Source organism: Aptenodytes patagonicus, chromosome 6 (genome assembly GCF_965638725.1).
Source record: "Aptenodytes patagonicus chromosome 6, bAptPat1.pri.cur, whole genome shotgun sequence".
Classification (NCBI taxonomy): domain Eukaryota; kingdom Metazoa; phylum Chordata; class Aves; order Sphenisciformes; family Spheniscidae; genus Aptenodytes; species Aptenodytes patagonicus.
Window position 1 is genome coordinate 29,826,599 of NC_134954.1, and position 26,818 is coordinate 29,853,416.

Sequence of the window (26,818 nt, forward strand, 5' to 3'; positions counted from 1 at the left end):
CCACAGGAGCCTTAACTACCAAGTAGTCCTCTTGTCCCAAAAGTTAATGCTTGGTTTTAAATTTGAAGTCACAACAGCTTAGCAAAGACTCCTCAGACTTTAACGGTGGGATTTGGGAAAATAATGGGAATGGCTCTCCATGGCCTTGATTCTTCCTCTTTGCCCCCAAAGGTAACCAACCATCTGGAAAAGTTCACTTACCTCCTGCACTCAGTCCTCTGTGAGGACGGGTGAAGCTAACAGCACAGAAATAAAGATGTTTGAGTTGGAATGGCAAAAACTACTTGGTTATGTATTTCAGCAGCCTTTACCCTGGGACAGCTGCAAGTTATTGGACTAACAAGGTATGGTCCCTTCAACGATCTAAGCTGTGAGCTGCTGTAACGGGTGAAACTACAGCTGCTAATACCAGCAAAAGCTCTGTAGCTGCTTTATTTGAACCAAGGGCCTGGTAACCTGGCAGAGGGGGACCTGTGCTGCTCTCGTCTCTGTCGTGAAGACCCTGCTGCTTTAAGCATCCCCACCAGTGACTCTCATCTCCACATGTTCTTCAGGAGTGGTAGCTAAACAATTTCTGAGAAGTGCCTGTGTCAGACTTATGCTTTACTGTGACAAGGGATGTAGGCAGCAAAAGAAATGAGTCAGTTGTTTGTGTGGGATGGTTCTGCTCCTTCCCTCTGGGCTCTTAGGGGCTATAAAGTGGCATCCTTACAGCTGCTACCTTATACCTCATAGCCTGCCTGGTAAGTGGATGGGATCTGTTTTTTCTACATGGACGTGTTTGCTGGAGAGCAACAGCAGGAGACTCAAGGTAGTTTTTTTGCTTTTGTCTTTTCTTGTTTGTTTTTCTTCATTGTGAACTTTTAAGTAGCTCAGATCTGAGCTCGGAGAGGTGGAGAGCAGCTCTGGCCCAGCCCTTGTGTGCCGCCCTTGGTCTAGCAATGTCCCACCCAACCCTTAAACTTCAGTGGGAGCTGACGCAGCGGAAGCAGCAGCACCGGGAAGGTTTCCTGTTGGATCCTTTGTACGTTTGCCTTGGCAGAGCAAAGCGGGGGCTTTGGGAACAGCTGAGAGAGGGGGGCGAGACAAACCTGGGATGCCAAACCCTTGGTCTCAATACTCATCTTCCTCAAAATCTGTAAGCGTAAGCTTTTAATCCCAACTGAGGCTGCTACCTCAAGTGTCTCCCCATTTGATGACCAGCTCTTTCCAGGTGTCTGTAGGCAGCTCTGCCCCCGCTTCCCCCCTTAGCTTAGATTTCTAAGGAACCTCAGATTTCAAGGAAACTCTCCTTCCGATATCCCTGTGTATGGGGCTAGTTCCTGTTATCTCAGCCCCTCGAGGGTCTGTTTGATGATGATTGCCTTTCTGCCTTCCTATTCCACTGGTGCACGACCATGCTGCCAGTGCTTGCCTGTAGCAATAAAGCGAAAGAGCTGGGACTTCACACCAAAGTCTCAACTTCTCCACAGGAGAAGGTCGTGTAACCTTTCTTACCTGCACCCCTAGCAGCAGGCAGTGCATTTATTTTGGGCATGAATACTTGTTCCTGCTGCCGCTTTTCCTTTCCCTGCTAATTCTTCCTGTGTTTTGGTTTGTTTTTTTTTTTCCATTGTGGGTCTGTACTCCTCTGAGAGGCCTGTGCTATGTAGAACAACAACAATAGCTGCAAAAAGCTCACCCAGCTTTTACAAGGGTGAGAAGAAAAACAGAAAAGAAAGCCCCAAATCATACTAAGCAACCCTGCTTCCTTCCATCTTCCTTTTTCCCCCTGCTGTGGGGTGTGTGCAGAGCTGGGGTCCTCCACCTTTCCCCACCTTCAGACAAAGCTTCCAGGGTTTCCATGTTTTCTCCACAGGTAGCAGCATACACTAGTGCTTGCCAGGGTCTGGTTCAAGCATTTCCGCTTGCCTGAGGAAAGTTGTGCTGCTTCTAGGATTGTGGGGAGGTATTTGTCCTCCAAGGGTTCCAGGGTGTCTGGCCAGGGGGATGTGGAAGCTGTTCAGTGTCTGTGACATCCTGTGTCCCCTATTTCAGTAACATTTAGCTGGTGTGAGTCATAGCGCGCGTGGACTCCTTTATCTCATATAAATGCTTCTTAGGAGGCTTAGATGTTCACATTGCCTCTTCTTGGTTTGGGACCAAGCAAGCATCCTGAAAGTGCAAACCTCTGAGCTGGAAATCCTGTAATGCACAGCCTTAATTTCCAGCCCCTTCTAAGCAATGCTGTTGTTCCCAAATTGGATCAAATAAAAAAAAAAAAAAAAATCCTGGTCCCCTTTTACCCTAAATCCTTGCACAAGTCAAGGATTGTTGAGGTTTTGGATATAGGCATGTTGTTTAATTCTTCTAGCAAAGCACTTGTCCTTGAAACATGTTTCTAGAAGTCCTTGCTGTTTTGAGAAGGGGGTGTTTTAGACAAGCACATGGTCCTTGCCTAGCTAAAATGGGATCCTGATTTATTTCTGAACTGAATGGTTTTGATCACCTCACTTAAAATATGTTACCACCCTTTGGCTGGATCCCTCCCATCCCAGGAGAGATGAAGGAGCAGATGGGGTGAGGACTCCATAGCAGGTAGATGATGGGGGGTGAAAACAGGGTTCAGATCTGCTTTTCCAGAAAGCATCATGCCCTAACAGCCTTGTCCGCTTCTCCTGTCCCTCCACGGTCTGGGCTTGCTGCATCTAAAGCCACGTTGTCCATCCCGGACCAGATGTTGAAGTTCTGGGGCTGTGCACAGGAGCTTCAGCATTAGGTATGTGGGTCCTGGGGAGCAGTCTGGCTCAAGGGGGTTGTTTGTTCCCGATGGCTTCAGCCATGCAGAGAGCCCCTGCTGTCTTATTTCTCACCGCAGCAAGTGGCACTGCTTGCACAGAGCATCCCCTCCTCCCCAAGTCCGGGCAGGGGGTGAAAGTGTTCCCAAACAGCAGTTTCTTCTCCATGGAAACTTCTCTTGCAAGTACAGCGCAGGCAGGCTTGTTTTTTTTTCCAGAGAGCTTGTCCTTTTAAAGTACTTCTGTATATCTAAACTTTTCTGCTTCTGAGAGACAGGCAGCAGAGATAGGAGGGGAGAAGTAACTGGTGCCAGGAAAAGATTGCTCTACTGAAGGCACATTTGCAATGTTCCCAAATACAGCTGCTCAAATGGGTGTCTGAAGACCTTGGTGGTGAGGACCTGGCAGGAAAGATGAAGCAACAATTCCTTGCTGGAGTCTTTAATGTGGTACCTGGATAGCAGCCCCCATCTCTGCTTCCATGCTGTCGGGCTGATGAGCAGCATTGCAGGAGCAGTGGTGGAGCATCTTGCAAGGCATGGCTTGCTCAGACCGAAGCAGTCCCCAGGGAGGGGACAGCCCAGTTGGAGCAGGGTGGGAGGTGTGGTGGGACCGGTGGTATCCCGCTGCCCAGAAGCCTCCCTGCCACGTAGCCCTGCTTGGTGTTGACTGTGGCCAGCGGCCAGCTTTCTCTTCCCGTTTCCTCTGGCTTGGTCAGACACACTGACCTGGGAGGTGAGAGGAAAGGGAAGAGGGCAGTGATGGGTCCTGGGCACCCATATGCCCTATGAGGAGGGACTTGCCAGCACAGCCCTTTCCTGTGCTCCTAAATATTTCCAGGAACCTGCCCGCTCTTGTGTGGGAGCTGGAGGCTGCTAGAAAGCAGATACCCAACAGCCTCCACTTCCCAAAACTGTTGCCCAAAAAAAAGCATCCCTTGCTCAGGGAGGGCTGCCTGCAGGCTGCACATATTGCAAATCCCCTCATCCTAGTGCAGCCCCTGGGTTAAAAAGAATGTCCCAAAGCTGGTGATGCCGGAAACGAAAACATCTGCGGCTGTGACAATGTGACCTCTGGAGGAATTCAGAAGAACGGAGCTTGTTTAGTCCAGAAAAGTGATGATGATACCAGCATAGGCAGTGAGTGCGTAAGGGGTGTTTACACAGATAATCCCTTCTTCCTGTCCTTAGAGACTTAAATCTGGTGCTACCCATTTTCATGATAAGCACTGATACTCTCAGCCCAACTTTTTTTCCCAGCTGCTGCCTTCCCCACCCAAGCAGGCGCTGGAGCCCATCGCTGTGTTTTCTGGCAGCTCCTGGAGCCATCCAGGCCTTTGCCCCTGGGGACAGGCAGGGCACCGCGGCTGCCGGCTGGGCCATGGAGCCAAGGATGCTGTGCGAGTGGCTGGAGGCTCCCAAAGGGCATGGCGGGGGACACCGACCTTGCAGCGGGGGGAGTGCATGCCCTTGCTAGGCGGGAGGGGAGCCTGCCCACCCCATGTGAAGCACCCATGGGACGTGGGCACAGGGAAAAGACGGTTGGTTAGCACATTGGCATTGTCTTACTGGAACAGTGTTCAAGGCTGCGTGTCTTATCTTAACCCTTATCCAAACCAGCGCTAGCAGAGCTGAGTGATGGAAACCATGTGGTGCATGGAAAGCAAAGCCTCACGTGGCAATTGGTGTGGACAACTGGCATGGTTTGCTTTAGGGGAGATGCTGCATAGGGGGGTTGGTTAAAGCCTCCAAAGGTCTGTGTGTGGGTTGGTTCATTCTCTTGCAGAGAGATGGTATATGTTGGAGCGGTGGTGGGGAGGGAACCCAGCTCACACGCTGGGGCAGCCAGGCCACGTGTCCCCAGCGTGCTGCACCGGGCCAGGTTTTGGTGGCCCTGTGGTGAGGCATTTTGGGATGAGGAAGAGAAATTTGGGGACTGTGATGTGCTGGGGCAGGGGGTGGATGCTATTGCCATAACCCCTTGGCTCTTAGCCACCATACCCACATTGGGCGCAGGTGCTGGTCACCACCAGGGAGGTGGCTGTGGGACAGGGTGTGGGCACGGTTTGAGATGAGGCTGTCTCTCGGGATCCTGCAGTTTTAGGGAGATCCCCGCTGCTGGGCACTGCCCCATCCTTTTGTGATCATTGGTGGAGACCCAAGAGATCAGCAGCAAAGTCAGCTCCTTTCTGGAGTACTCTCCTGCTGCAACCGATGGGCTCAGGGGCAAGAAAAAGGCTTTTCCAGAGTGGTTTAAAGCAGAGAGTTCCTCATCTGTCCAAAAGATGACGCATTTCAGAAGCAAAAAGCAAAACAAGCCCTGTTGTCCCAGGCCTCCCAAGTTTCTCCAGCCTGGGTCTCGCCCAGGTGCCGTCCCTGCTGCCAGCCCCTGTCCAACCGCACCATTGCAGCCTTGGGGCATCGCTCTGCCGTGAGATTCACACTCTGTCCTCCCAGCCAGAGCACGGAGCTGCAGCCTGAAGGGGGACTTGGCATGAGAATCACTCTGGGTCTTGGGACCACAGTGCAACATCTGCCTCCACGTGCAGGCAGCAGAGATGCCCGAGTCCGAAAACCAAAGTAGAGCTGTGAATGCAGCAGTTTCTCCCCCCTGGAAGCTGGCTACAAGTGTTTTTATCCTTTCATGGGGAGCAAACCTACTGCGTTTGACCTTCAGCATCAGCCTCATGTCCCCTGATGCCTGCAGCGAGGACATGCAGTGCTTGGCCCGCAGCAGAGCTGCCACCAAGGGCTCTTCTTTAGAGGCCGAGCAATGACATTCACATGCCTCAGCCTTGTTGTTTTGGATCCTCCAGCCTCTTGGCTGCCATTTCCCTTTTGCAAAGGAGCCCGCTGAAGGGTGGGGAGGGTCCTGGCCCCTGCCCCAGGAGCCTAGTGGAGGCGGGGGCTGCTCAGGGGCTGGCCGGCGGCCAGAGTGATGAGATGTGGTCTTTGGAGACCTCCTCCTCCATCCCTCCTTAAGGACAACCACTATGTCATCTTCCCATCCCCTTTCTGTCCTGCATCTCTCTTCCCATCTTTCCCGCTGCCCACCCTTTCTTTCTTGCTTTGAGCTGCAGGGAAGGGTATTTAGAAAGGCATGAGCTGGAAGTTAACCCAGGAAAGCTCCTTGCTCCTGTGCTGTCCCCTCTTCCCATGGCCCAAGCCAGCTCCTGGCTCATCCCCAGCCCTTCCTGCCCTCGACGCAGCAGAGACGAGCACGAGAGGGGTGTCATGCTCAAAATCTTGCTATGGGCAAAAGGGAAACGCAGCCAAGAATTTATTATTAATATAACTGAAGTCTAAACAGTCAAAGAGTAGTTTTTAGCTCAGATCGAGATTGCAGAAAAGGAAAATAAAGCAATGAATGCTGTTGTACAGTACTAGTAATAAAGCTCTGCATTTCTTTAGCTGGTCCTTGGGGAGTGGTTTCTCGCCTTGGGGTCCCCAGCGCATTGCCTCACGCCCGCCCTGCCTCTCACCCGGCATCCCCACGCTCCCGTGTCCCTCTGGGCGGCATTCTTAGGGGAGAGTGGTGAATGCATTAATCCGCTGAGAAAACTGCCCCGTTACAGCTGGCTGTACTCAACCTCGGTGTCTCATACAAAGATGAGGAAATGAAAAATAAATAAAGCGTCGCCACTTGGCCATTGGAAAAATTACTTAATTGAGTCAAACCAAAGCTGCAGGCAGATTGAAATGAGCTCAGGAGGTGCAAACCCCACCAGCCTCTCTCCAGAGGCCGTGCAAACTCAGTGCGCGGCCTGGGGTCCGACGCAGGGATTGGCAACGCCAACGAGCCCACCCAGCACTAACGACCGTGGCCCCCCCTGTGCCTGCCCCCCGTGATGGATCTGCAGCCCCGTGTTGGTGCTGCTAGGGGGAAATGAAAGCAACCAAATACGATGTGAGAGCTGATGGGTGGTTTTATTACAGGACATCTCGAAGCAGTGCCACAAAGGTGTGACATCCTCCATCCCAGGCATTTATCCCCACTGAACAGGGATAAATGGGGGTTTCAATGCCATCATTTTAACCCTTTCTTGGCTGCTTCTCCTGCCACTTCCCCCCCCTTTCCCTATTTTTTCCATCCATGCCAAGCGTATTTCTGCATTAAGTCTCAGTGCACCGTGCCAGCCCAGCGTGGGGACCATCCCCGGGGCAGGGTGCTGCTGCTGGAGGGGTCAACCCAGCTTGGACCGGGCAGGGAAGCCACTGGTGTCCTTTGGAAGCAAAGCCTGCGGCGCTGGGGAGATACATCCCTTGCAGGGCACAGGCTCGGTCCCTGCCTCCACGGGCTGATGTGGAACAGCTGCCGGCTCCGCTAGCAGCTCCCTCCCGTGCACAAGAAGATCCCCGTGGCCATGCCCAGCAAGGCGAAGGTCCCCAGGATCAGGCCCAGCACCAGCGGGGCGTGTGACCGGCTGCTCTGTTTTCCTGCAAGAGACGAGAGGGATGGAGGTGATGACTGGGGTCACCCCCACCACGCCACCATGTGTGTCCCCCCAGCCCCAGCACAGACCTGTCCAGGCGCTCTGAGCCTGCAGGATGCCAACGCAGGTGGTGTTGAGGAAATGCTGGAGGTCCCGGGTGGTCTTGGGGTACTTCATCAGCTCCCTCTCAGCAAAGGCAGCCACCGCTTCCCCGCCAGGCCAGCGCCGCTCCCAGGTGGCGTTGGGGACGTGGAAGCTGAGGAAAGCCGTCCCGTTGAGGGTCACCTCATAGAAGCTGTGGGCCGTGCCATTGGGGAAGAGGTGGCAGCCCAGGCGGCAGCACAGGCTCTGGGTGTCTGCAGGGACAGAGGGAGGGGGTCAGGGCCAGCACATTCCCACCCTTGGCAGCCCATTGCCGTCACCAGCATCAAGCTGTGCATTGAGTTTGCAAGGGCTCAGCCTTGCACTGCCTGACCCAGCCACAACTTTGTTTTCACTTAGTTTAGCTGCAGCGGCGACTTTTCCAATGGCCGAGCGGCTGTGCTTATTTTTTACTTCCTTATCTGTGTACAGCACAGCTTCAGTTTTATAGAGACGGCAGGTTTTTTGGTGCGGAGTGAGCTATTCATCACTCTCACAGAAGGATGTGGCACAGGGAGCGTGGGGCGAGGGGAGGCGTGGGGCTCATGCCAGAGACCCCTAGGTGAGAAAGTGCTCCCCAGGGGCCAGGTAAAGAAATGCAGAGCTGGGGCAAAACTGGTTTGGGGATAACAAAGAAAACGAAGGTAAAACACACCCTGCACAGGAACACTGGAGGTAATGTGGGCTTGCAGAGCAATGCAGGCAGGAACATGAAACCATCACCATCAGCATCCCACGCGTCCCACGAAGGCTGTGGGGTGCAGGCAGGGTGCAAGCAGGTTGAAGGCAGGGTGCAGGCAGGATGCAGGTGGAGTGCAAGTGGGGTGCAGGCAGGGTGCAGACAAGTGCAGGCAGGGTGCAGGCAGGATAAAGGCAGGCTACAGGTGGGGTGCAAGTGGGGTGCAGGCAGGGTGCAGGAAGGGTGCCTACACCTCACCACCCCCCCAGGCTGCAGCCCTCAGGCCTACTCCCCAAGGGGCAGCAGGAGGCTGAGCATCACCCTGTTCCTGGGGTGGGCTCCGAGTAAGAAATTCCTGGCTCCACAGAAGGGCTCCTTTTGCCCAGAGTGAGGTTTTGCACATGGCCGTGTTCCCATCCCTTTGCCCAGCTGTCCCTGGAGAGCCGTCCCTGTGCCCAGGCAGTGCAGGGTGGGCTCCCCTTCCCCAGTGGGTCCTGTCCCCCAGCGGGCTATGCGTCTCCGTCCCTGTGCCCCCCTGGGGTACCACTCACAGTTGATGGGCCTTTCCTTGCTGAAAAGCTTCACCAGCTGGTCGAAGTAGAGCAGGTAGGTGGCCACGTCCTGCTGCCGCCTGGCCCAGGCATCCGGGGGCTCCAGCGGCAGCACCTGGGTGACATTAAGCCCCTCCAGGAGATGACTGAGCCGCCCGTCCAGGCTGGCGTTCCCCCAGAAGACGGAGCTGCCCTTGGAGACGCGGGTCTGTTGCAGCATGGTGAAGGTGAGCGGGGCTGCAAGAGACACCAGACATCACCCACTGCCCCGTCCCTTTCCTATGAGCCGTATCCCCCCCATACCAACCCCAAGTCTTGCCTGCCCTGCTGCCACCGTGTCCTTGCCTTACCTGCCTGGTCTGCCCCGCAGCCCAGGGCCCCGCAGAGCAGCAGCAGCCGGAGCATCGTGGGGACAGGGATGGGGACAGGAATGGTGGCCCCACGGCTGGCCTGGCAAGGAGTTAAGCAGGACCGGGGAGGTGGGGCTGCGGGAGGAGGAGAGTGGGAGTCTGGCCAGGTCTCTCCCATTTCCTTAGCCCGAGCCACTCACACCCCTTCCCTGCCGGACGTGCCGGGGGTGCCCGGCCCTGCAGCGCCCAGGGATGGTGATGCGGGATAAGGCTCCGAGCTCACCCCGGGGCCTGCTGGACGGCACGGCACCGCTCCAGCCGGTGGGGGAGAGAGTAGCCAGCGCCTGCCTCCGTTTCCCCATCCCTTGGTTGGGCAGGGGCCCCATCCCCGCTCCCCCCGAGTGATGCGGGAGGCCAGCAGGGACACAGTGGCAGGCGACCAGCCCGGGAGGAGAAGGGAGGGAGGGAGGGAGGGGAGCAGCCTCGCAGCACCACGCTGCACCCGTCGGGGCCCGGGGAGGCATTCCAGTGCCGGTGCTCCCGGCAAGCGCTGGTGTGACGGGACCCCCATCCTCGGAGGGATGCGACCCTTGCGATGCGACATCCCCGCGGCCCTCGTAATGAGCTGGGCGGGGGGTTGGGACCGAGAAAACCCTGACTGGGCTTGCTCCGTATGTTTGTTTTTTAATTATACCTAAAATAATCATAGATTGCAATTTAAAAATTATAAAATTTATATTAAAATATCCAGCTTGTCCCGCTGGCACAGCGTGGCAACAGCCTGGGGCGGCACGTACCGGCACCGCACCACGCGCCATGGCACGGTACGGCATGGTACGGCGCGGTACGGCGCGCCACAGCTGCGGGGAGGGGCGTGGCCAAGCGGACGTCGGGGCGTGGCCTCATCGGGAGGGGGCGTGGTCGCAGACGGGGCGTGTCTCCGCGGGGGCGTGTCCGGCGGCGCCGGTGCCGGGAGCGCAGCGATGGCGGCGGCGGAGCTGGAGCGGCTGCGGATGGCGGGGGCCGGCATGGCCATCGCCGTCCTCACCAGCGGCGGCGACGCGCAAGGTGGGGCCCGGCGGGAGGAGGGTGGGGAGCTCGGCCCCTGTCCCGCCCCGTGGGGGCTGTGTGTCCGTGTCCGCCCGGCCCCGCGGGCTTGGCGGGACCAGAGTCCGCGGGGCCGCGGGGACGCGGCCCACGCTTCTCCCCGGGCGCCCGGGGCGGGGGAGCGGAGAGGGGAGACACCCCCCTCCCCTGTTTCCCCCACGGGGGAAGGGTCGGTGCGTCCCACCCGCTGTGCTTCCCCGTCCCCATCACCCCCGGAGCACCCTCGGTGGGAGGTCACGGGCCCCACGGGGGAATCCCCACGGTGGGGCCCCTCCGACCCAGGGGTAAGCAGCTATTTCTAATACATCTCGCTCTCGGGTGGTTGCTCATCTGCAGCTCCCACCCGTGCACTGAGTTTCCCCAGTCTGTGCCTGCATGGGCCCCCCCGGCTCAAGGGGATGCTTCAGGGTCACCTATAGGATCTGGTCCCCTATGGGGCACCCACCCTGCGCGGGGTCCCTCGGAGCTGCCCCGGCTCACATCTCGCCTTTCCAGGGATGAACGCCGCCGTCCGTGCCGTCACCCGGATGGGGATATACGTGGGAGCCAAGGTCTTCCTCATCTATGAGGTTGGGGTACCACCCTGCTCCCCGCCATGGGGTGGGGGGAACCACCCCCCCTGTGCCGGGGTACCCCTCATCTCTGCCCCCTCACTTCTCTGCAGGGCTATGAGGGGCTGGTGGAGGGGGGAGACAACATCAAGCAAGCCAACTGGCTCAGCGTCTCCAACATCATCCAGCTGGTGAGGCTCACCAGTGGGGCCATGGGACCTCCAAATCCCACCCCCCAAACCTGCATGTCGAGCCATGTCCCCCCCTTATCTCTCCAGGGTGGGACGGTGATCGGCAGCGCCCGCTGCAAAGCCTTCACCACCCGTGCGGGCCGGCTGCGGGCCGCCTGTAACCTGGTAGAGCACGGCATCACCAATCTCTGTGTCATCGGCGGGGACGGCAGCCTGACGGGCGCCGACATCTTCCGCTCCGAGTGGGGCGGGCTGCTGGAGGAGCTGGTCCAGGACGGTGCGTGAACCCCCTTCCCCAAAATCCCTGGGTGGGTAGAGTGAAAGCATTCAAGGGGCGTTGAGGTCCAGAGGTCCACCCCATCACTATGACGCCCAGGGAGGGCTGGGTTCCTCCGCTGCTCTGTAGGAGCCGGCCCAATGCCAGGGGGGGATGGGAGCACCCTAAAATAACTGGTGGCGTGGCCATCCCCCCTGCAGGGCAGATCAGCAAGGAGGTGGCACAGGAGAACTGTCGCCTGAACATCGTGGGGCTGGTGGGCTCCATCGACAACGACTTCTGCGGCACCGACATGACCATCGGCACTGACTCAGCACTGCACCGCATCATGGAGGTGATTGACGCCATCACCACCACGGCACAGAGGTGAGCAGGGTGGGTGCTGGGTGCTGGCCCACCCCAGGGCATCACACCCACCCTCCTCCTCCCACACATGTCCTTGCAGCCACCAGCGGACATTCGTGCTGGAGGTGATGGGCCGCCACTGCGGGTAAGCCCCCGTGGATGGAGAAGCCCGTCGGCGGGATGGGATGCCACGTTTCAGGGCCGGTGCCAGTGCTGCCACCGCTGTGTCCCCCCAGGTACCTGGCGCTGGTGTCCGGCTTGGCCTCAGGCGCCGACTGGCTCTTCATCCCTGAATCCCCTCCGGAGGATGGCTGGGAGGACCTCATGTGCGAGAGGCTCGGGGAGGTGAGGGGGGGGGTTCCTACAGTCCCGTCCCCCTTCTCTCCCCAGAGAGTCCCCGCAGGGATCCGGGCTGAGCCCCACAGCTGGCACCCGGCCCCTGCGAAGCTTCGGGAGCTCCTGCCATTGTCCCTGTGAAACGGGGCACTCAGCCGAGCGCAAATCCAGCCCTCACGTGCCAGGGGCAGTGCTGGCTCGGGGGCTCAGCCGCCCAGAACCTGAGCCACCCCCCCAGGCTATGGCCAGTGGGGGCAAAGGATGCTTGGGCTTGGCCACCAGCAAATTTTGGCTAAGCCGCAGTGGCTGTTTTCCTCCCCTCACGCCAGACGCGCAGCAGAGGGTCACGGCTCAACATCATCATCATCGCCGAGGGTGCCATCGACCGCAGTGGCAAACCCATCTCCTCCAACTACGTGAAGGATGTAAGTGCCCGCTCCGGTGCCCGCTCCGGCACCCGCTCCAGCACCCACGGTGGCTGGCGGGTCCCCGACGTGACATCCTCTCTGCTCCACAGCTGGTGGTGCAACGCTTGGGCTTTGACACGCGTGTCACCGTCCTCGGCCATGTGCAGCGCGGAGGGACCCCGTCAGCCTTTGACCGCGTGCTGGTAGGTCTGGGGGGGAAACACGGAGGGGGGGTCACCCTGCAGGAGCAGGCAGCTGGGGAACCCCGCTCCTGCCTTCCCTCTGCCTGTTGCAAAGGACTTGCCAGCTGGGATAAGGCTCAGACAGTCCCCGTGGGCTCGGCCCCGCTGTGCCAGGCGATGTGCCCATTTCCTCTCCTTTGCTGCAAATTTCATGGGTTTTTAAATAAAACCAGCAGCTCTCTGGCTGTAACTCAGGCGTGCAAGCAGCCGCGTGGTTTCCAAGCCCATGGAAGCATCCCCATGCAAGCCCAGGGGAGCATCCCACATGGCTGGCACGGGTGGCCCCAGTGTCAGGAGGCAGCAGGTGCCCCTTTCCCTTTGCAGAGCAGCAAGATGGGGATGGAGGCGGTGATGGCGCTGCTGGAGGCCACGCCGGACACCCCCGCCTGCGTGGTGAGCCTCTCAGGGAACCAGTCAGTGCGGCTGCCACTCATGGAGTGCGTCCAGGTGGTGAGTACAGGGGGGGATCAGGCACGCCAGCCCGCTGGGTGGGGGTCCCGCTCCTCTCCCCACAAGCGCAGGCATCATGGTGCTGCATCTTTTCCCCCTCCAAGACAAAGGATGTGCAGAAGGCCATGGATGAGAAGAGGTTTGAGGAGGCCATCCAGCTCCGTGGGAGGTGAGGAGTGGGGACCAGGATGGGGGGAGACATCCCTATGGGGTGGCCAAAAGGGCATGCTGGGATGGGGGCTTCTCCCCAGGGGAAAAACACCGGCTCCTGCAGCCAGGGAGGGTGCCCCCCACCAAGCGCCCCAGGGTCCAGGCACACCTCGGGGCCACGCTGCCTTGTCCTTGCAGGAGCTTTGAGAACAACTGGAACATCTACAAGCTGCTGGCGCACCAGAAGCCGGCACAGGAGAAGGTAAGGAGGGATGGGGAGCGGCAGGGGACACCGCCCTGCCTTGGGGACACGCACCAATGTGCCACCCCTGTCCCCACAGAGCCCCTTCAGCCTGGCCATCCTGAACGTGGGTGCCCCTGCCGCCGGCATGAACGCCGCCGTCAGGTCGGCCGTGCGAATCGGCATCTGCCAGGGACACACTGTCTATGTGGTGAGCGACGGCTTCGAGGGCTTGTCCAAGGGGCAGGTAAGGGGGACGGTGAGCCTGGGTGCCGTGCATTTCCCAGGGGGATGGGTTTGGGCTTGGAGGGGGTGGTGGGGTGCTCCCCCCACCCCAAAACTGAGCGCTGCTGCTTGCAGATCCGTGAAGTGGGCTGGCACGATGTGGCAGGCTGGCTGGGACGCGGCGGGTCCATGCTGGGCACCAAGCGGTAAGCACAGCCCCAGGGGGGCCGGGGTATGTAGCAGAGGGGACACCGCTGTCCCCGGGGATTGCAGGGAACCCCCGTCCTCACCCCACGGTCTCTCCTCCCCTTCCCCACCGCAGGACGCTGCCCAAGACCTGCATGGAAAAGATTGTGGAGAACGTGCGGAAATTCAACATCCAGGGGCTGCTGGTCATCGGGGGGTTCGAGGTGCGGGGGAAATCCTCAGCCCTGTTTTGGTGGGGTTGGGGCAGGCTGTCAGCATCCCAGGTGGTGCAGGCACCCTGGGCCATCCCTTTTGGGATGCAGATCCAGCCCCGGGGCTGGCATCTCCCCAGCCCTCGGCTGCTTGCAGGCGTACGAGGGGGTGCTGCAGCTGGTGGAGGCCCGCGGGCAGTACGAGGAGCTCTGCATCATCATGTGTGTCATCCCCGCCACCATCAGCAACAATGTGCCCGGGACTGACTTCAGCCTGGGCTCGGACACGGCTGTCAACGCGGCCATGGAGGTGAGGGACAGGGCAGGGGGCAGCTCACAGGGCTGTCCCGCTCCGCCAGGTCCCATCGTGTTTTGGGATAACATGCGGGAATGAACCAGCATCCCGTCCTGGGCAGCAAAGATGGGTTTTCTGGGTGTGATCCCCCCCTTCTCCTGGCGCAGAGTTGTGACCGCATCAAGCAGTCGGCCTCAGGCACCAAGCGCCGCGTCTTCATCGTGGAGACGATGGGGGGCTACTGTGGGTACCTGTCGACCGTCACCGGCATCGCAGTGGGCGCTGACGCTGCCTACGTCTATGAAGATCCCTTCACCATCCATGACCTGAAGGTGAGCGGGGCAGGGGGCTGCTTTCTGGAAGCATTGTTTCGGTAAAGTAAGAAGGAAAACCAGGGAAGAGAGGGCTCTGGGGCAGGGCAGGATTTGGAGGAGCATGGCCAAGCCCCATGAAGCTGCTGAGTTGATGTTAGTGGCACTTGGGTCCGAACAAGAGGACTGGAGGGACCCAGGATGGCTGCCAGCATCCTGGCATTCATCTTGCAGGCCAACGTGGAGCACTTGACTGACAAAATGAAGACAGATATCCAGAGAGGGCTGGTGCTGCGGTGAGTTGGGGACCCCTGGGGACACTTGCTGAAAAACCCAGCCCCGTGGCAGGGAGCGAGGCTGGAGCTGAGCCCTTCCCATGGCTGGAGAGGGTCCCTGGGCGCAGTGAGGTTCAGCGTGGTGGGCGCACAGTATCCTGCCTGAGGATGCCACACTCAGCCAGGGGGGACAGTCCTGCACTGGATGCCTCCACTGCCATCCCCACCCCAGCCCCAGGGTGCTGCTGGGGAGATGGGCTGGGGCTCTGGGCCTCAGGGAGAACAAAAGAGAAAAAAAAAGGTGTTTAGGGCAGCATGGAGGGACCCCCTGGGGATGCCAGATTAAGGAGCAGCCCCCCAATCCCTTCCCTCTGCTCCCCCAGCAATGAGAAGTGCCACGAGCACTACACCACCGAATTCCTCTACAACCTCTACTCCTCTGAGGGCAAAGGCATCTTTGACTGCAGGATTAATGTCCTGGGCCACCTCCAGCAGGTACGGGGGACAGAGCCACACGGGCCACTACTGTCCTCAAGAGCTGGGCGGGCTTGACATCACCATTTCTTTGTCCCCAGGGGGGAGCCCCAACCCCCTTTGATCGCAACTATGGGACCAAGCTGGGAGTGAAGGCAGTGCTGTGGATGTCGGAGAAGCTGCAGGAGGTCTACCGCCAGGGTGAGCCGAGGGCTGGGGTTCCCGTGGTGGGGTGGGGGGAGGCTGGTGACACTGGGCAACCCCTGCTGCTCTGGGCTCTGCCACTCGGCCCCCAGCAAGATGGCCATGGTTGGCTGTGTCCCCATCCTAGGGCGCGTGTTTGCCAACTCGGGTGACTCTGCTTGCGTGATCGGGCTCAGGAAGAAGGTGGTGGCCTTCAGCCCTGTGACGGAGCTCAAGAAAGTCACTGATTTTGAGTAAGTCCCCGTCCCCATGCCCCGCTGGTTCGCCAGGTCCTGGGGGGACCTTCCCAGGTTGTCCCCAGGGCCACTCAAGAGCTGTGTCCCCCTGTGCGCAGGCACAGGCTGCCGCAGGAGCAGTGGTGGCTGAACCTGCGGCTGATGCTGAAGATGCTCGCCAACTACCAGATCAGCCTGACTGAGTATATTTCGGGGAAGATGGAGCACGTCACCCGCCGCACGCTCAGCATCGAGAAGGGCTTCTAGTCCCGCCAGCCCAAGACGTAGCCCCCCTCTGCGTCCTCTCCATCCCTACGTGCTGCTCAGGGAGCACCGGGTCCCCCCTGTTCTCAGTAGCCCTGTAGCTTTGCCACCAACTCCTTAAAGCAGGCAGAGCCTGGTCCCGGCTCCCAAAACAGCACAATCCTGTCCCAAATCGCTGATCCAGGGTATGGTCCCTGTGCAGATGCAGAAAAGAGGTGTTGCTAGAGCCCACCTGCACAGCCCAGACCCTTAATCTTCCCTTAATAGCTTATTCCTATTATTTAATGATGGAGTATCTTGATTCCTTATTTAGCGGCTTGACCACCAACTGCTGCTTTTAGTTGCCTGCCCTGCGTGCGGGAGGGGAGCTGAGGCAGATGTGGTGCCGTCCCAGAGCGGGTAGGAGCTGGTCCCAGGGGCTTTTGGCTGCCCTGTGAGCCCCAGTAAAGCTCCATCCTCCCATGGCATTTGCCCAGTGGGGTGTCTCAATGGCTCAGTGCAGAGCACCAGTCCTGGCAAGCCCCTCTTCCCTGGCCACCTTGCATGATGCTTGGCTGCAACTGTCACCACGTGGCCCTGGGGGCCGTGCCCGTCATCTCACCACTGCTCTGTGACCCCCGAAATCTTGTACCATTTGCAGTGCTGCTCTCCTCCTCTAGAGATAAAACCTGCTGAAGCCAAACCTGCCTCACCAGAGAGTGGTCATTGTGTGCCGAGTCCCCGCGGGGAGGGAAGTGGGGGCCGACCTGGGGTGAGGATGGGGTGACAGTCCCGGCAAACAAAGACAGATGGTTTGCTGGAGCCGGATTAATGCCAGGCCAGGAGGTTTCCCTGCTTTGTGCATCCTCAAAGCCTGGGAGAGTGACACCACAGGCGGCCTCTCACTGGCCGGGCTGCAGCGGGTGCAAGGTCAGCATCCCTCTGCGGGCAGAGTTTGCAATCCCAGAGAAAAATTGCTTCTCCCTTGTTTTGGTTCCCACCTTCAAAGAAAGTGCAGAAGTGATTTATCAAGGCGATGTGTTTGTTTGTTAATGCAGTTTCTCAGGGCAGTTGCCAAGCACGCCGGCTCCCGCATGCAGTGCTCAGGCTTGGCTGAGCTCTGCCGTGCTCAGCCCATGCCAGACGGCTGCGTGTAGCCCCTTTCCCAGGCCGCTTTCCTCCTGGGGCTTTCTGCTGACGGCTCCAGCCTCTGGGACATCGCCAGCACCAGGATGCATCACAGTCTTTTGGGTCGAATGCATGGTTATTTTTTCTTCCCCATGAAGTTGTCCCCAAGTGACAAGTCCCCCCTGATTTCAGTGCTTTTTCCCCTAGCTGGCCACATTACTTGTTTTAGGCTCTGGATGAAGATAATTATTGTATCTTCCCTGCCAGAGCTGGACACATGGAGAAACACTGTTTTCCTCACTGGTGGAGGCTGCTCTTCCTGGGCGAGTATCTGCTCTGGGGATCCCAGGCAGAGACCTGGCTGCTCCTCCCAGAGCCAGTGGGCTCTTCCACCATCCCGTGTGCCACTTCCGAGAAGCCCCATCTGGCTCCCAAGTGAGACCCCCCCCATCAGCCATGGACCCCTGCGCCGCAGTGATCCTGTGTGCTTGACTCGCTGTCGGCCTCCAAGAGTGCCCAAGGATGCTTTGAAAGCATGTCGTGCTGGATCCATGCTTGTGGGCAGACAGCCGCTGGCATTTTCCATGACTGGGAAACATCTGCCCTCACTGCTCGATATCCCCCGCTGAGGCAGGTCAGGGCGAAAGCAGGTCATACCAAAAAGCCCCACGGTTGTACTGTAGCCCAGGTGGAGCCTCGTGCCCAGGTGCAGCTGGCAGGTCCTGGGCATTCAGCTCCTCTCCAGCACGCATATTCTCCAGCCTGGTGCTTGCAGCAGCAGGCAGGGCACCAGAGGGGCTGGCACGGCACCACAGCCCTCCAGCAGCCAGGTTTAGGTTGTGAATGGGGAAGGGGGTGTCTCCACACTCAGACCAGCTGCACATTTGGATGCACTTGGAGACAGGGGTCACTGCAGCCCTAACACTTCGTTTCTACCCAAAAAAAAGGCTGGAGTGCCAAATTCCTGGGGGGGAAGACCGACAGGTACGGCCCCACATCCCATGGGGAGCAACCACCTGCCAGGATGAGCAGGAGGGGATGTGGTGACTGTGCACCCAGGCTTCCCGGCACATCCAGCCCAGCCCCAAGAGAGGGCAGTGCACAAAGCCACGAACATCTTGCAGTGAAAGGCAGGCTGCCAGGTCCCTGGAGTGAAAAGGCATGAGCCAAAGGGGCCAGCCTCCCCCCAGGCTGTGCCGAGAGTACACGGGATGCTGCGGGGTCACCCTGAATGAAGTGGTCAGGAGTATCAAGGGCATCAAGGGCAACTTGCCTGGCAGCGGGAGCACCCACACCAGCCAAGTATGACGAGCGCAGCACATAAGTGGCAAGCTCTGCTCAGGGACAATTGTGCTGTTGGGGATTGACAGCCCAACTTCTCCAGCAGAGAGAGGAGGAACTGTGCCAGAGCAGCCTCAGGCCATGGCAATTGCTCCATTAACCACCTTCACCACAAACGAGCCCTGATGACAAACAATGATGCTTGCTTTGACTACTCTCCTCCCAGCAAAACTGGGGAGTCCAGCATGCCAAAATGGCAGCTCCCCTGTTCCCCGACGTGGACAGGCACAACTTCTACCACCAAGCAGGCTGTCAAGACAGCCTGGGAGAGGACTTGCCCTCAGCACAAGGGCAAGATGCAAACAAGATGACGGGTAAGTCTCTCAGTGGCTGTCAGGGGAAGTCTGGTATATTATAAATCACACCAGCCATTTAAATGGAGCTGGGTTTAATGCAGAAGGCAAGAACTAGGTCATTTGAGGAGTTAAAGGCATCAGCACTCTTCACCCAAGTGATGAGGGTCAAACTGTGCCCCTCCCACCAGGGTCAAGTAAACAGGCTTGCAGACACAGGGCTGTCACCATCCCCAAGGAGCGTTCGTTCCTGGCAGCATGACCCAGCACGCGGGGGCTTGGACACCTGTACAAATAGGGAGAGTGGGGACACAGAAAGGCCACGCTGCCCTACACAGTGCCAGGGTCTGCAGCTGAGTGGCACTGAGGGTTCGCGTCCTATGTCTCAGGGGCCATCGTCCTGCCCAGGCAAGCTTTGCAGCTCTGCATGAGCAAGTGAGGGTTGCTCACAATGTCTTTTGCTTCCTGCGCTCGGTGTGGACTTGTGGCTGCAAGGAAGTTCCCAAATAGCACAATGCTTTTGAAAAGCAGCCCTGCAGCAGCTCCATGCAGTATCAACAAGCGCTGGAGGCGGGTGAGCCATTTCACGGGTCCAGTGAAGCGGGAGGGCGTGGGGGCCCACAGCCCGCCTCCTGCTCGGCAGGGCTGACAATGCAAGCCGTGAACCAGACGTAATGGAGCAATGCCCAGAGTCAGTTATTCTCACTATGTTTGCTGAACCCCAGCCACAACTTACATGTCCTAGAGGGATAACTGGTTTTATTTGGTATGTCACAATGTTTTAGTTTGCATTTAACAGCTCTATAACATCTTAGTAAATGCAGCTTTTTCAGTTAAAGAGAAACACCACCCCTGATGCCTGTGCAAACTGGACAGTAACACTTGGCTTGTTTTCTCCTAACTGCAAAACGCACAGGAGCTTTTTACTCTGACGTTAAGTTTCCTTAAGCTGCTCTAATGCCTGCAGGGGCATGTAGGGGTGAGAGTACAGCTGAGCATTCAGGATCTGGGAGAGAATAATTTCTGTTTCACCTAGGCTGCACCAAGCTTTTCTTTGGGCCGCCTGACCGCCAAGTCAGATGCTGCATGCGCTAACAAGGACCAGAAGAAGTCAGGAGTTGAAGATAAATTAAGAATTTGACATTGACCTTCACAATCTGCACCAGACAGTTCTTGGTGATCATTTCAGGCAGTGTCTCCCCGACGGACTTCACAAAAACAAATCTTTGTGATAGAAGCTGCCTTCAGAGTCTGCTACACACAAGCAGAGGCTGGCCGAGGGTTAGTCTGACAGGGAGCCACCGACAAGCAGTGACCTTTCTAGCCGCCAGCAGGCTTTGCCATCCCCCTTCGATCACACAGCGCAGCAGCACCTCTCATTGCAGCCCTGCTCACTTTCGCTTTGCTGATTCCCCTGCAGCTCCCATCACACAGCCCCAGCGACACGAGATACAAATGTTAACGGAGCCTGCTACGCAAGCAGGAAAGCTCTGGAGAGCCACATCAGGTGCTGCCAGCCCCAACGTGATGTGCACAGCCAGGGGCGATGTCAGGAGCTATAGGGGCAGCCAGCAGCACCCTGTCCCAGCCCCTCCGCAGGGGAAGCGCAGCGGGAAACACCGAGGCTTTGGCTGTAGCCAGGTATGTGTGGGAAGAATGGCGCTGCGGGTCTGGGGCTGGCTGGTGCTCCAGGGAGGTTTGTAAATGGGCACCATCACTCCTCCTGCAGCTCCTTCTTCCGAAAGGCCTGGAGCCTCCTCCCCACTGTCTGCTGGACGATCTCCAGACCCTCCGTGTCCAGTTCCTTCATGAGAAGCAGGATGGCATTCAGGACATTGTTCTGTTGGGACAAGACAGACACTGCTTTATTACAAGCATGTTAACGCCAGCCTGGGAAAGGACACTTGATTTTCAAAGAGCTGCTCTTTCTAGGAACTACACCACCACCACCACGGGCAGGGGTTTGCAACAGCCACCTGCAGCTACAGGGACAGATCAACCAAGCCCTTGAGGCAAACATGGGCAGAGACTGCACGTGACAAGGCTAACTGGAATGCAGGACAAACCCGTCTGCCCAGTCCAGCACAGACTGCCCACATGCCTCTGGCTCCTGGCCACCCTCCCAACTGGCTTCTGTAAGGAAAGGCACATTCAAGAGCAGCCGCCCCCTCTCTCCAGCGTGACCGCATGTGAGGGGCAAAGACAGGAACCCTCTCATCTGAGGAATAAGAAGAGCTGGTAGAATCGCAAAAGCACAAGCTGGAAGGAACCCTTGAAGGTCCCCAGCCCAACCTCCCACTGACGCAGGACTACTGCCAACACCAGACCATGGCTCTGTCAAACCACGTCTTGAAAAACTCCAGGGAGAGATTCCACAGCCTCTCTAAATAACTGTCCTTCTAGGCAAAATCTTTTTCCTAGTGTACAACCTGAACCTCCCCTTGTTTAATATTTTGTTTTCCCAAAGGCCAGAGCCTGCAGCACTACGCATGGTGCTGCAAAGCAATATACTCAAGTACGTTTAAAACATGAACGAAGAGAGATCGCAGGCAACTAATAGCAGAATGAGGCAGAATGTGGTCTAGATCTCACCCTGCCAACTGAAGTGATGGCACTGAGCCCAGCAGACAGCAACTCCCAGCTGAACAGCCAAGATCCATGAGGTTCATCCAAGGCTACACCATGGAGGGGTCTGAGGAACCACCTAAGCTTTCAATTCAGCAGTCCTGTCTACCAGGCCAACAGCCTGCCAGCTGCATTTCAGCCGCTGCCCAAATACCACATGTTCTTAGCACAATCCCAGTGAAGGGACACACGTGCTCACGTGCAGACAGATCAAGAGAACAAATCCCATCAGGCTTCCTTTACATTGCATGATGTCTTAAAGATGAAAAGCAATTCAGTCTTTAAAGATACTCACTCTCTTCTTTCGGTTGCAGTCTGTCTCTCGAGGTGAAAAGGAGGAAAATTTATCCCTGGGAACAGGCTTCATACCAAGCTCCTCTCGAATTTTGCTAAGGGGAGGAAGAGCAAATGTTATTATGACCAGCTGGCAGAACCGTACTCCACCAGGCCAATCCTTTCTAATCATGGGTAACCATGCAAGAACTATCTAGCTGAAGGACTCAAGGCACATCTATTCACACACCACCACTGCCTACAGACCGCAACACCTCAAGCAAAACTCCCACGTGGTAGTAAGAGCCTCACAGCTACAAAATGTAAACGAGCACGCTGCTACAAGGTGTCTGCTCACAGCCCCACCTGGAACGACAGATTCCCATGCCTGATGCTAGCTGGGACTGCAGGTCGTGTAACACTGCACTTGAACAACACACAGTGCCACAGCACTGACATGCGCCAAAGCGTGTCGCAGAAGCAGAGATAAGCAGGAATGGACTGTAGCTCACACTTCAGAGAGGATCCATCTCTGTCTGCACATGCAGCTGACAAGCTTGAGAGTAAGTACCCACCTACAGAAGAGCCTGTTTTGCAGATACAGAACCAGACCCACAAGTGCTATTAAACCAGCACAGCTCCACCACGGTAACTGGAACAACAGGAATTTGCACCAGCTGCAGGCCTGGCCCACGGAATATCAGGGTTAGCTGGCAGGGTCCTTTCATGCTACATGTGAGTTCAGCCCAGAAATCCTAACAGCTCATGAGCAAGCCCTCACTTTGTCTCCTCCAGACTGAAGTTCAGCAGTTCACTCTCGGTCTCTGTTGTGGATTCAGCAGCACTGGATTCAGTGGACTCAGGACAGCCATTCTCCACGCTCCTCCTGGCTGGTGGGGCCGTGATCTCCTCACCATCAACCAGGGCCTGGGACAGTTCTTCCTCTGTCACAGCTGCAAAAGCCAAAACAAAACCCTGCTGCAATGAACTCCAGCAGCTCAGGAAGACAGCATCTGTAACAGGGCATGTACTGCTGCTGCAGAGCTATACCACAGGGGTTTGGTCCAAAAATTGTCCTTTGTACTGGCCTTCTGCTTTCATCTTCCTCCTGCAGTAAAAGCCATACAGGAGAACACTGGCAGCCGTCACCAGTTTCTCAAAGTGGGAAAGATATCAGGGAGGGACGCAAACATGCTTTGCCATTTCTTGTGTCTGGAGAAGGCTCCAAAAGCCACCAAATTACTGCTACCAGACAGAAAAGCTTCTCATTTTTTTACGATAGCAGATCCAATTACAGAATCTTTGTTTTGCCACAGCAAAGGAGAGAGCTCTAAAAACCACTAATTAGTGGTACTGTCTCAGCTATAATGGGGCCCTCTCAGCTAGTGTTAACTCTGGCACTGCAAGGAAGGGAGAAAACAGCTTGGATGCGGTGGATCTTGCAGAGGGGACGCTCAACTGCTAACAGATCCTGACTCAAGGGAGAGTCAAAGGACACCTTAACAAGAGGAACCAACACGTCACCGGTTTCCAATTCACCCTGCCTATAGCTTGGGGCTGTTCGTTGGGGCTGCAAACACCCACCTTGGTTATCAAGCTTCTGCAGGCTGGGTAGGTTACGCAGCACCGTCATTCGGTAGTGGTGGGGGTCTGACCCACAACAGGGATTTTCAGACAGCCACAGGACCCTCAGCCGGGGTAGGTTTTTGAGGTAGAAGAGCTCATTTAGGCTTGTTATGTTGTTCTTCCTCAGATAGAGTTCACTCAGATTCTGGCACTGATTCAGCGGCTCAAGGTCCGAGATGCCATTCACACTGAAGAGAAATCTAGGATCAGAAACCAGCGAGCCCATCCCTTTCTCGCTGTACCATTCAGGTGGGAGCACAGCAGCCCCTGTAGCACAGTGGCTTTCCAGCCCCCTTTCCTGCAACAGCTTCACTGAGGAGCCTCACCCCGGCACAGCACAGCAAGGGGCATTCAGGGGCCTATGGCTTTGCACAGAACAAAAATATAGCATTTCATCTTTTTAAACAGAGGAAAGAATTAAAAAAGCAGGCTCTCCTCTCTGCTGAAGATGACAAACAGCCTTTGCTTACCCCAAACACCCATCACACTTGCACCCTTTTCTGTAGCAGTTTCTCAGATTCACTGAAGGAGAACCCATATAAGATTTCCAAGCTAAAAAGCTCAAATTCGCAGACAGCATTGGCTCTGCAGGATCCCCAGAACAGGTGAAGGATGGGTGTGTTGGGGAGAGGCACACGGAAACAAAAAGCTTTGTGAAATCCAAGAAGCATTTCAACAAGCATTCTGCAAACTGGCTCTATACGGAGGCCCAGAAGATCCAATCCAAACTATGGAATAGGACTGAGGGAGCAACAATCCTAAGAGGTTTTACCACTTCTCAAAACAGGGATTATTTTCTTGAATAGCAAAGGGAAAGGTGCAGAGGATCTAGCAGAAGAATAATCATTTCTGCATCTCTGCCACTTGAGAAATCAAGCATGAAGAGCCAAGCAGCTCAGACATACAACCACAGAAAGGTGGTAAGAAACCCAGGGCAAGCCACAGCCCTATGAGAAAGGTGATTTCCCCCACCCTCTCCAAGGCTAGCAGCCCGACATTTACCTGAACGTGATCACCTCGATGTTGGGCAAATCCCGACATATCGATATCTGGGCAGGAAGAGACAGAAACAACAAGTTAGCACTCCCAGAAAAAAATATAAATAAAAGCAATTTAAATCACAAACAAGCAAGATAAAAGCAAGAACAGGAATTTAGGTTTGCTTCAGTCTAACCCAAGCTTAACACCACCAGAGAGATTTGCTGCCACAGTCAGTGCAGAGTCAGCAGCTCCTCCGCCCTCTCCGCCCAGGAGTGAAAGCGCAGATACCAGCCAGCATCACGTCGCTCTTCTGCTCCAGCAACTCTGCAGTCTCTAGGATGGTTTTCCGGCCACTGCACACAAGAAGGGATCCCTCTTACCCCAGACAGCCCTCTCCTAACGAGAGTATGTCATCCGAAGTCCCAAACAGATGAGGTAGGACTCAGGATCCTGCTCTCCGGGGGTCCACGCAGTGCCTCAGAGAGGAATTTTCCAAGCACTCTCTGGAAACAACATCACACACACACTCCCCCCTTTTTTTTTTTTTTTAATGAGATGCTAATCAATCCTGAAAAGCACTGCAGCTCGCTGGTACTAGGCCAGCCCAAACACAAGCCTACACCTTCCTCAGTGCCCCATCAACGCCATCCCCTCCCTGCTCCGGCTGCTGGCCCAGGCTAAGGCTTCCTTCTGGCAGCACCGTGCGGGCCGCAGGCTGGGGATCAACGATGGCAGCCGGGAGCCGTGGGGCCCCTCCTCACTGGCTCATCCTGGCAGGATGGGAGCAGGCTGTGCGGTACTTACATCCGTCAGGTGGCTGCCCCTGTGGGATGTGGGAGGAGAGCAGGGGGTCACTGGGAGGGCCCAGCCACCCACCCGCTGCCCCCACGCCCGGGCTGCACAGCCCGGAGCTCTGCACCCCCACTGCTTCCATCCACCAAAGCTGCTCTGACACGTCCCACCGTGGGCCTCGTTGTTCCCGCCCCAGGCCGCCTGTCACCCCCAACCCTAGCCCTGCCTGCCCCCCCGCCCCAGCTCTACCTGCTCCCCCCCAGCCCCAGGCCTGCCTGTCCCCCCTCCCCAGCTCTGTCTGTCCCCCAGGCGTGCCTGCTCCCCCCCAACCCAGGCCTGCCTGTGCCCCAGGCCTGCCCGCCCCCCCAGGCCCAGCACCCCCCCGGCCCGGCTGCCCGCTCCGCCTCCCCCCGGGCCGTCCCCCGCCGGCGCCCACCAGCAGTTGAGGCGGCGGACGCCGTCGAGCGCGGCGGCCTTGGCCCGCGCCAGCACGGCCGCCCGCGTCAGCCTCATGGCCGGGCCGGGCCGCGGCGCCGCCGCCGCCGCCGTCGTCGCTAGGGGCGGGACCCGCCGCTGGCGCAGGCTCCTCCCGGCCGGGCCGGGCCCTGGCACCGGAGCTAGCGGGGCATTGCCCAGCCTTCCCCTCCCTAGCCTGCCTCCGAGGACGGGAGGGAGGGTGGTCGCCCAGGGGGGGCAGGCCAGGCCAGGCCATCCGGCCCCCCTGGGTCTCCTGCTTGGGCTCTGCCCACTCTGAACTTAGATGTTTTGCCTGCACCGGGCTGCGTGCCCTGAGGTGCGGTTTTATTTAATTACTTCATATTTACGTGTAAATTTTATTATTAATTTCATTACATCTTATTAGAGAATGTTTCGTACATATAGCAACACCTTTATGGATCTATAGTTATATCTAACTTTACACGTGAGTATATATACCCCTATATCTATATATATATATGAAGTCTGTGTAAATGAAATATATATTTATACATATTTCGACACAGCTTTCTATATTAATATGTAGAAACATAGGTAGCACTGCTGACTGCACCGACACCAGGAGCCCCGAGGCCAGTCCTCCTCCATCATGTTTTGGGGTAAAACTGCTGTGATGTGCCTCATTTTGCACCTTCAGGGGCTCAACACGCAGCTTCAGTGCTTGAACGGGGATAGCTGAAATGAAAAGGCCTGGAGAAGCGGTGTGGTTAGCAAAGTCTTACAGTCCAAAATAAGGAGTTAATGCAGAGTTTCCTGATGTTTTTCTGCATGTTTCTGCCTTATTCAGCAACAGAAACCACTGCAGGATGGGGGCTGGTAGTTATTTAGTTGTTTATGCTGGTGTTTTGGTGCAGCAGTTCAAATACATTGGAACTGAACCCTCAGTTGTGGTGGTGGTGATGGCCTTGTGCTGGGGAGAGGAGATGGGTGGCACCAAGCTCCCTACCTTCCTTATTGCCACACTTCTGGATAAGCAAAGGGCTGAGAGATGCATTTACTGGGATCGATGGGCATGTACTTTTCAGGAAGAATGTGGGATAAGCAGGTTAGGCGGATCATCCCTCTGCATTTTCTTCTTCCTGTCTCTCAGCACTTGGGCTGCCGTCACACCCATGGACAGCTAGCTGGGACCTTGGGCTGGGAGGCCAGAGCGCAGGTGTTGTACTGAGGTTTTTAGAGTTGGATATACAAGCACTTGGAGGCAGTTGAAACAATTTTTGGAGTTCTTGACTTTTCTCTGTGCAGCTGTTCACAGGCCAGCTGGCGTGAGGTGGCTGCTGAGACACGGGATTTGGCGGCTTGGGCCATGGGTCGGTGAGGGCAGCTGCAGGATCCGAATCCTCCGCATCACAGTTGGAACAGCAATGCACACGGCTTTGCTGTACTTTCGTTCT

The 26,818-nt window shown here is 57.0% G+C and overlaps 3 protein-coding genes across 3 annotated transcripts; 1 reads left to right on the forward strand and 2 right to left on the reverse strand.

The window, feature by feature from the left end:
• Positions 1 to 6,684: 6,684 nt before the first annotated feature.
• Positions 6,685 to 9,029, reverse strand: PROCR (protein C receptor). The gene is made up of 4 exons (XM_076340702.1): positions 8,931 to 9,029; positions 8,581 to 8,817; positions 7,299 to 7,565; positions 6,685 to 7,213 (listed from the first exon to the last, which is right to left on the reverse strand). Exons 1-4 carry the CDS (start codon positions 8,983 to 8,985, stop codon positions 7,101 to 7,103), a joined length of 672 nt encoding a protein of 223 aa, XP_076196817.1. The 5' UTR covers positions 8,986 to 9,029; the 3' UTR covers positions 6,685 to 7,100.
• An 881-nt stretch (positions 9,030 to 9,910) lies between these two features.
• On the forward strand, positions 9,911 to 16,570 carry PFKL (phosphofructokinase, liver type). Its single transcript, XM_076341787.1, has 22 exons — positions 9,911 to 9,998; positions 10,533 to 10,606; positions 10,702 to 10,779; positions 10,867 to 11,056; positions 11,257 to 11,422; positions 11,502 to 11,546; positions 11,638 to 11,746; positions 12,067 to 12,162; positions 12,255 to 12,347; positions 12,711 to 12,836; positions 12,941 to 13,005; positions 13,185 to 13,248; positions 13,328 to 13,474; positions 13,588 to 13,658; positions 13,775 to 13,862; positions 14,008 to 14,160; positions 14,313 to 14,477; positions 14,691 to 14,752; positions 15,115 to 15,226; positions 15,307 to 15,406; positions 15,537 to 15,642; positions 15,744 to 16,570. The coding sequence occupies exons 1-22, from the start codon at positions 9,914 to 9,916 to the stop codon at positions 15,889 to 15,891; spliced, it is 2,343 nt and encodes a 780-aa protein (XP_076197902.1). The 5' UTR covers positions 9,911 to 9,913; the 3' UTR covers positions 15,892 to 16,570.
• A 2,796-nt stretch (positions 16,571 to 19,366) lies between these two features.
• On the reverse strand, positions 19,367 to 25,439 carry CFAP410 (cilia and flagella associated protein 410). The gene is made up of 7 exons (XM_076341788.1): positions 25,363 to 25,439; positions 24,939 to 24,957; positions 24,156 to 24,202; positions 23,112 to 23,341; positions 22,309 to 22,480; positions 21,550 to 21,643; positions 19,367 to 20,469 (listed from the first exon to the last, which is right to left on the reverse strand). Exons 1-7 carry the CDS (start codon positions 25,437 to 25,439, stop codon positions 20,344 to 20,346), a joined length of 765 nt encoding a protein of 254 aa, XP_076197903.1. The 3' UTR covers positions 19,367 to 20,343.
• Positions 25,440 to 26,818: the final 1,379 nt, after the last annotated feature.